The following is a 9,230-nucleotide window of genomic DNA, read 5'->3' as shown; positions in this document are numbered from 1 at the left end:
CAACAAATATACAAATGTAGTTGACACAATGGATGTATGTGTAGATTATGATAAGAGTTTTACGAGCCCCCAATAAAATGATTAAAGAAAAAGAAAATGGAGGGTGACCACATCAGGTCACAACATGGCAGGTGAGTACGTCATGACATAGCTGCCAAACCACTGAGAATCACGGTCTGGTTAAGCGGCAGACATATAATCTTACCCAAGACTGTTAATGTTACGTTCACCCCACATCTAAGCGTTTGTCATTGCAAGATGTAAAATCATTATGGCACAAAGTACTTGGATAGTATATTTTTCAGTATTGTTATAAATGCAAAATGTCATGGGATAGTAAGTGATGAGGAGGGATAAGTTATTTTGAAAAAGAAGAAGAAATGATGTTTCTTAAAAGGGACAACTTCCAAGCCAAGATTACCTTTCATATTTCTTTACATTTATCACTCGGCACAGTTTATAATGGTTTGTTTAATGTCTCTCTCTATTATGGCTTCAAGCACACAGACGTTCCCCCCTTTGTTTCCTGTGGGATCCTCAGTATCTGACAGATAGGAAGCACTTGATAAAGCGTTCACTAACTGCTGAGGGGCCCTGGGAGTACTTTCAGGCAGGCTAACCGTGTGATCAGTGGTTCAAACCCCACCTTCTGCTCCGCAGGTCAATGATGACGCTGTCTGCTCCCATAAGGAGTTACAGCCTATCAAGGACCGCGATGAGGAGCTCTCAACCTGAGGTGGTGCATTTGCTGACTACTGAATAAGTGAAATGGAAGTCTCTGGTCTGGCCACTCGGGTCTTACACTTGCAAAGAGCCAGAAAGCGGCTCCAGCACCATCAGCCTTTGCTTCAGTAATAAAATGAAGTAACATTTATTCCGAGACAGACTCTCCCACACACAGAGCACACAAAACTGTGTTGTGGTGACACAGCGATCTCATGAGCTCTCCATAAGGATGCAGAGGACCACAACTGTTCCCATTTTTCAGATAAGCCTTGTGTCTAAAACTAAGCTTCAATGTTACTTATTCAAGGCCCCACCATGGGCAAGGCAGTCAAGCTGGAATTTTAAGCCAGAATTGTTTTGTTTTTGTTTTCTGGTTTAACCACCTCATCACACAGCCTCCTATCAAACTGGCCTATGGCCTTGAGTCAGGCCTGAATCAGAAACAGAATCTCCTTGCAAATGAGGGAGAGAGAACCCACGTTCCAGGTTACCTCATCTGCCTCGCCCTTCATACAGTGAGCCAAGAGGACGTCTTTGTGTTCCAGCTCCCGCTCTAGATGCTCCTGCAAGATCAAGTCCAATCAGAAAAAGGATTTCTTTGGGCCAAAGGGTCAGGAGCTGGCTATGTTCACACCTGCTGGTAACTGGCCTCAGAGAGTTTCCGAAGTGCTTCTTCCAGCTTGGCCTGGTGCTGCTGAAGGAGGCGATCCTTCTGCCCCAGCTCTCTCTGCAACCAAGATAGAACTTTGAGATGTGTGTAAGGTGACCAGACGCCCTGCTTTGGGTGGGACAGTCTCGATTTTTAACAATTTGTCCCGTGTCCCACAGTGTTTTAAAAAGTCCCGATTTTTGGAGAGAATGCACGACAAGCTAGGGTATATGGTTTTCGGCTGTCCACTTTACCAGTGTTAAAATCTTGTCACTTTAGATATGTGGCAAGTACAGGCACACTGAAAAGTTCACCCTGTGAGATGAAATTTCCACCTGAGTAAAGTGGAGCCTCAGTCCTTTCCTCCAGCTCCAACAGGAAGACTACATACCAAACCAGTCTGACACAGCTCAAAGGTTTCTTGTAAGGGGAAGGAGGAGGGGAGCTGTCATTTGTAGGGGGGCCGCTATGTGCCATCCAGGCTAATTAGAGATAAAGTAAGTCCAGAATTGAAAGAAAAGGGGGGGGGGGGGACAAACAAATGAAGGGTTTAACAGGATATTGTTTATTTCATTTTTTGAGATGGGCTGGGTAATATGTATAGTATGTTTTGAAAAAATCCCTAGAGATTCCCTATCCCTCATACCTACGTAAATAGTGGTTTAAGTGGCTTTAAAAGAAAAAGAGGAGGAAAATTGAAATGGCCTTGGAGTCTTCAGTGATAAACACTCATCTCAAACAAACAAAAAAGACTAGACGTTTCCAGGCTCCTACTTCTGTAGCCCTTCGCCTTGCATGTGTTACCTATGAACCAAGGGCACATAGAGAAAAATGTACTCGAAGAAAGCAGAGAACAGGGTCTGTAATTAAATGCCCTGGGCACAACAGTCAAGCTGCTCATCAAAGGCCAGACAGAAATGACTTCCAGTTAGATGCGTGTTCTTACTTTATATTCTCCCACAAGCTGGTTCCTCTCATCCAGCTTCCTCTGCAAATCCACCTGCCAAGAAGGGTAAGAAAATGTTCACTCACACAGATGTACTGTCTGTCAACCCCATTAGCAAACCAGCTACGCAGTATCCACAATGGATATTAGCACAGAGAGGGCATAGTTAGGTACAAACACCGTTTTTCGCCATGTCTTCCTCAGTAAAATTATCAGATTGCAGACCAATCTGACGGTAGAAATACAAATTAGCCTCTGCTTCGCGGTGTCCTCAGAATTAAGGAAACCCTTCCTGTCCCGTCTGGCTGGGGATTTCCCATAGGCGTGGGAACGAGCCTGATGGGCATGAGGCTAATGAGAGAGCAAACATCCAGAAGTGAAGTCAGAGAGCGTAGGACGGTGGCTCTAGCAGGACTTCACGCACTGTCCTGTTCTGAGTTGGGGGCTCGGTGAGGCGACTGTTCACTCAGCTCACATTCTGGTTGTGCAGCTCATCTTTGTCCATAGTTGCCCTCAGGAGTTCTTGTTTGAGCTGAAGCACAGATGTGTCCTGCTGAGTCAGTCTCTGCTGCAAGGCATCCTGGTGGGGGTGGGGGGGAAAGCTCACCAATTACTTCAGTCCCAGGTAATCAACCAGCCAGTCATTACTGAAACGTATTAAACCCGTAAGTGTGTATTCAGCATTTGTTTGGTCAAACTGGAGTGTAAAGGTCTTGCCACTGAAAAGAAGCAAGGATTTTTGTTGTTGTTGTTCTTGTCCAGGGCACTAGCATTTAAAGAAAAATCCTACCCATTGTCCTATATCAAACGGAATGAAACCCATTTCTTAATGTTTACCTCCACTTCATTCCTAACACAGTCTACTCTTGGTTTCCTTCCTAAACAGCATGGTATGCTAGAGGGAAACGTAGTGGCCTTTGGGATCACACAGGCTCACATTCAAATGACAAGTTTACCACTTACTACTTTGTACAATGCCCTATACTCCTTCCTCCCACCTTGGCTCTCATCTGTAGCTGGGCATTTAGATCTTCGATTTCTGTTAGCTTGTTCCCCATATCCTGGAGACTAAGCCCCATCCCTGCCTGCCCACTCAGTTCACAGAGAATCCCTGTGATCATGGCTCCCTATCTTCCAGAGCCCCGCTGCGGCCCTACTCTGCTGCCTTCCATGCATAGTCTGGACCAGGATTGGGATTATAGAGTTCCACTCATAATTGTTCTTGGACTAATGGTTCCAATTTCCTGGGCTCTTACCAGTTTTAGGTTATCTTCTTTCCAGCTGGGACCCTCTTGGTTCCCAATATGCCTAAGAAGAAGTGAGCCATGGATACTTGTGAGAGTCAGTTTCTACACATTCTTTGAACCCTGGGAGCTTACAGGCAGCTGGTGGTCTTGAGATACTTCTTTCTGTTTCTAGTGTATTACCCATGACTTTTCTCTCTACAGACTACAGAGAACACATGCAGGTGCTGAAACTGTGGGAGCTCACTCTCAAATATGCTGCCTACCCTGACAGTGCAAGGATACTGTAAGATGTCCCTCACATCCGAAGTTCAGAACAATGTTTTCTAAAATGTGCTCCATGGGACGTTATTGTTCACTGCAGATCATGAGAAACTTCGAGGGCATTCCTCAGGCTTCTCTGAGCGTGGAACACATATTCTTTGTTTAAGTATCAAGTACCTCAAAGGCTAAGGCTGTAGAATACACTTTGGAAAATGCTGTTTGTTAAAACTCTTGTCTAACCCACCAATGGGTGTGGAGGGAAAAGGGAAAAGACAGCATTTTAAGAATATCCTCTTCAATTTCTGGGTATTTCTTCAACAGATATATACTCCAGCTTGGGGGGGGCGGGGGGCGGGCAGGGGAACAGCATCAAGTTCTATCGGTAAGTGTTGGGCTGCTAACTGTAAGATTGGCAGTTCCAGTGCAGCAGCTGATCCCCAGGAGAATGACAGGGGAATCAACTCAATGACAGTGAGTCAGTTACCTAAGGTTATTAGCTGGATCACTGTTTATATGTGCTAATAAAAAATCAAGGTGCCAATGAGTGTATGTACCGGTAATCATGCTACTATTTGGGTAAAAAAAAAAGCAGCCCTGGTAGCACAGTGGATTAAAAATTGGGCAGCTAGCCACAGGTTTGATGGTTCTGACCTTCCAGCCGCTCCCTGGTAGAAAGATGAGGGGGTCCGCTCCCATAAAGATTACAGTCTCAGGAGCCCTAAAGAGTTATACTCTGTCGTATGTGAACTGACTTGATGAAAGTGGGTATTTGGGGGTAGGGGTAAAAATGTGGGAAGAAATTATGTAGATTTGTTGATAATATGATCATGTAAGCTGCCTCCACAAAAGAGAACTAGGCTGGCTAGGGGACAGAGCTGAAAAGGAGTTTGCCTTTAGAGTTTGCTCTCTAAGACATCTGCATATTACTGACTTCTCTAAAACTAAGCAAATCACTATTTTTGAAAAATGACTTTCTGCCCTAGAACTGAAAGGAAGCATTTTACACTCTAAGAGACAGCCAAGGTGGCTCGGAGGGAAGCCACAGCACGGTGAGACATAGCCACCAGTGCGAAGCAACCCTTTCCAGACCTTTTCTTTACCAACGGCCCAGAGCTGGGAAGGCACCTGCCACATCGACACAAGAAAAGATGACAGGTGCCAACTCTGCGCCTAGCACCCACTCTTACCAGGAGATGACTTTACTTCAGAGAGACTTCACTTAAAGAACAAAATGTCGGATTATGATGGGAGTTGTACAAGCCCCCAATAAAATGGTTAAAAACAAAAAAGAGCAAAATGTCTTCTTTTTACCTTAATCCCCTGCAAGTTCCTTGCTTCTTGTTTACATTTCAGCAGCTCCTTCTGCAAACCAAATATAGTTAGATCAGATGGTAGCATCTGGGTTGCTTCAGCAGCATTACCTCATTCTGTCTGGAAGAGGACAATACCCAGCTATGAAAAATTACTTGTCTATGGAGACACAAAGCAGGTTTGACCCAGCAAGTGGTCCAGCTGGCCCACGGAGACATCAACGAGACCCATGTGACACTCCTCCCTGTGACATGCAGGCTGCATCCCACCCAGGTCAAGGAGAGGCTCATCAAGAAACAAGGTATTGTACATCCCCATAGACTCTTTCCTTAACAAAAAAGTCTATCCTAATTTAAAGCACTCTCACTACAATGTAGAATCAAACCTTTGTATGTCTGACCCCAACATCACTGAACAATGATCTCAGTACTTAAGGTTTAACCAAGGGTCAGAGTGCTGTTGATTTCTCCAGAGTATATTGTTCTTTGTGGACCAAACAAAAGCATCACAGCTACCCTATGACTTGATAGCAGTGAATTTGAGTTAGAAGAGATGAAGTAGCCCTAGTGCTGCTGTTAACAGGTAAGTGTCAGACTGCACACTGCCAAGTCTGTGGTTCAAACCTGCCAGCTTCTACATGGGAGATGAGGCTATCTGTACTTTTAAAAGATTTACAATCCTAAAAACCCAATATAGAGCTATTATGCATTAGAATTGACTTGAAGACAGTGGGTTAGGTTGGTTTGAAAGGAAGGCTAGGGAAAAATTGGAGGCAGGGGAAGACACTGAGAAGTTACAAGAGTTAGGCAACAGGCTAATACTCTTATAAACACCATCTGGCAATAGTGGTGATCTATGATTAGATGCTTGGATAGACAGGTGGGAAGGAGAGTGGAAGTATACCCATGAATATGTTTGACAGAAGATATTTGTCCATGTGTATTTACCTTTGCTGCAAATAACCACGAACATGGTAGAGCATACAAGCTCAAAGTTATGAAGAATGCTCACACATAACCAAACACCCAGAGAATAAATTGCTGGGCCAAGGGGATCAGGACCATAGTCTTTGAGGACACTAAGGTCAATTAGTATAACACATTTTCACAAAGACACCCTACTTTGGTGAGTAGCAACTGGGGTCTTAAAAACTTGTGAGCAGTCAACTAAGGTACCAATATTCGTCTCTCTCTTTGATAGGTAGGTTTATTGTGCCAACCTGGCCAATAGGAACATGTTCGGTTGGTCGCAGTTTGATTGGAGGGCAAAGAGATAAAAGAGATAAATAGCTTGGCAACCCCTGCCTCTCTCTCTTTTGCTCTCTGGTGATCAGCCCAGCATGTGTCTGCTTTAGCTAGTTCTCTGCCTCAAACTTGGGTGCTTCACTACCTGTGGGACACCCAACCCGTGGATCATCGCTAGAGCTTGAGGTTTCTTCGAGACCAGCTTCGCCACGCTGCTGGTGTATACATCACTTGAGCTTGGGACTGTCTGATCCTGTCATCGGGATGACTGTTGGTGACCCACCCTGCTGTTTGCTGCCTGTGGCCAGACTGCCTGCATTGCTCTACGGATAACTCAGCTGTCTGCTTCCTTGACCTTGGACTCAGCAGGCCTCGTGAGTGAAGGACTTCTAGTATATTAACTGTCCCATGGAAGTGAGTTGAACTGAGCCCTCTGTACTGCTGTGTGGACTAATTATCTGTTATATTCCTTCATGCTGTATATATCCATATATATAAAACCAGGACACTTAGGAATGTATACATATCCATATATAAAATCCTAAGTGTACTAGTTTTGTTTCTCTAAAGAACCCTAACACATCCTCCATCCAAAGGAAAAAAAGTGAAGAAAACTGAAAGGCATGTGCATACAACTAGACTAATGGACCATGCAACATCAGTCTCCACAAACCTGAGACCAGATGATGCCCCGCTAGCACTACCAACTGCTCTGAAAAGGATCACATTTGAAGGTCTTGGGTACAGAGTGCACAAAATGTGGACCAGAACTCACCATCATAAGAGACCAGCCTATTGGTTAGACAGATACCAGTGGGAGTTCCAAGATTATGGCGTTTAGAAACCCTTCAGATCCAGAACTGAAGTCACCCTTGTGTTAGAATAATCAGTCATTAAGATCAAAGGATTGCATTTACCAAAGGACAAGAGAGTCAGGGAAGAGGAAGAAAGGGAACTAGGAAATACTGGGATGAGGATGCTGAGGGTTTTGAAGTGGATGAGTTGAAACAAAACTGTATAGATTATTGGACATAAGAGTGATGTTCTGCAATGGATGTGTGTATGGATTGTGATAAGAGTTGTACGAGCCCCCAATAAAATGTTTTGTTTTTTTAAAGTGACATTCTGCTCTGTAAACTTTCACCAAAATCATAATTTCAAGATTATTTTTTTTAAGCACTTGATCCTTTTACAACTGCTGTTTTTTGTTTTGCAGTTTAGGAACTTTATTCTGGATCAGAATGACACAAACAATCCTCTCAATGGGCCCTCAAACATCCAGGAACTAGTTTTGCCTTTCCTTTGGAGATCTGGAGGAGCTTCCTGCCTGAGGTGGGATAGACCCAAAAGAAGAGTCAAAAAACCAAACCAAACTTACTGCCATTTTGTCATTTCCAACTCATGGTGACCCTACAGGACAGGCTAGAACTGCCTCTGTGGGTTTCCAGGACTGTAAGTATTTTTTCACAATTTTATTGCAATATCACCCACAAACCATATAGTTCAACACTTCAGTCCTAGTAAGAAGAGTTGTACAATCAGCAGCACAATAAGTTTTAGGACATTTTCTTTCTTCTTTTTAAAAAAAATCATTTTACTGGGGCTCCTACAACTCTTATCACAATGCACACATACATTAATTGTGTCAAGCACATTTGCACACGCATTGCCCTCATCATTCTCGGAACATTTGCTCTACGACTGCGGTTTTTTGTGAAGCAGCATTCCCATCAACCTGTGGCGAAGCTTCGCTGCTTTGGAAAGGTGCCCACTTGAGTTCTGATGTAAATTGACATTAGCCCTGATCTCAATCACTTATTTCCCTGACAAAAAAGCATAGATTTTTAAAGCACTCTCACTGAATTAAGAGAAGTGTATGACTGAGAGAATCTGTCTGTAACCAGCCACTGATTGCACAGACATGTTCAAACACTGTTTTTAGGAGTTAACCTGTGCCTATATGAACCAGACTCTAAGTGGTAATACTTTGTCATTTACTCTGGTATGTGTACCTGGTTCCACCAGGAAAGCATTGTTAGGCGAAGCGCACCCACCCATCACACACACCTGCTCTCCTCCGACTGCATCACACCAAGAGTCCACAGCTAACATGTGTAAAATTGGACTACTTAACTTGGACAATATAAAAGGGCTCAAAAGTTCCTCATTTAAAGTTCTAATCTATGAGCACACACATGCCTGTTTCTAGGGAAAGGGTGAATAGCTTTAGTCATATACCAATGACCCAAAAGAAGTGCAGACCCCCCACAATTGGGGAATGTATTCATTAGAAAAGAATAATATTGATATTAAATTCATTTTTAAAAATTTTTACTTAAACTATGAAGCATTTCAAACATTAAAAAAACAACAAAAAACATTAAAAATAAAAAAGAACAAACCAATACTGATACAGACACCTACACTCATAACCAAGATCAAAAATGGAACTATCACATTGCCATATTTAGGACAGATTACTCTCTTCAGAAGGGACTGCATAGGTAGCTAATAATGTAAATAAAGTGCCTGGCATCTTTGTAGGGGGTGGGACCATGCAAATAAGGTATATGGAACCTTAATTAGGGGATTGGTCAGTTTTGCTGAGCCATGGAGCTAGAGCTGAAAGTGCTTTGGCTTAATGGTAGGGGGGTACCTCTGGGAGCAGACAGAACTAAAAGTTCTGGAACATTTTCCCAAGTAGGGTACAAGCCAGGTCCAGTGGCCAAGGGCCAGAGAGAAGCCCACGTGGGCATGGCTGAGGAGCGACTGTGCTGTTCAAAGAACTCTATTCTGAGTGCTCCTAGACCTGAATTGAAAACTAGTACCGCCCTAATAAACCCCAA

At 43.6% G+C, this 9,230-nt stretch overlaps 1 protein-coding gene across 1 annotated transcript in view; it reads right to left on the bottom strand.

Annotated features, from left to right (window-relative positions):
- Positions 1–9,230, bottom strand: part of DIXDC1 (DIX domain containing 1) — an 84,198-nt gene that overhangs the window by 24,806 nt on the left and 50,162 nt on the right. The window contains exons 9-13 of the mRNA XM_013006248.3: positions 5,141–5,227; positions 2,797–2,901; positions 2,322–2,375; positions 1,361–1,453; positions 1,218–1,289 (exon numbers count right to left, since the gene is read on the bottom strand). Coding sequence (XP_012861702.2) covers positions 1,218–1,289; positions 1,361–1,453; positions 2,322–2,375; positions 2,797–2,901; positions 5,141–5,227 — 411 coding nt within the window. The remainder of the gene's footprint in view (positions 1–1,217; positions 1,290–1,360; positions 1,454–2,321; positions 2,376–2,796; positions 2,902–5,140; positions 5,228–9,230) is intronic.

Source organism: Echinops telfairi, unplaced genomic scaffold (genome assembly GCF_000313985.2).
Source record: "Echinops telfairi isolate 266 unplaced genomic scaffold, ASM31398v2 ScPeMD7_7421;HRSCAF=8459, whole genome shotgun sequence".
NCBI classification, from domain to species: Eukaryota; Metazoa; Chordata; class Mammalia; order Afrosoricida; family Tenrecidae; genus Echinops; species Echinops telfairi.
This window is presented reverse-complemented; position numbering and strand designations above follow the sequence as displayed.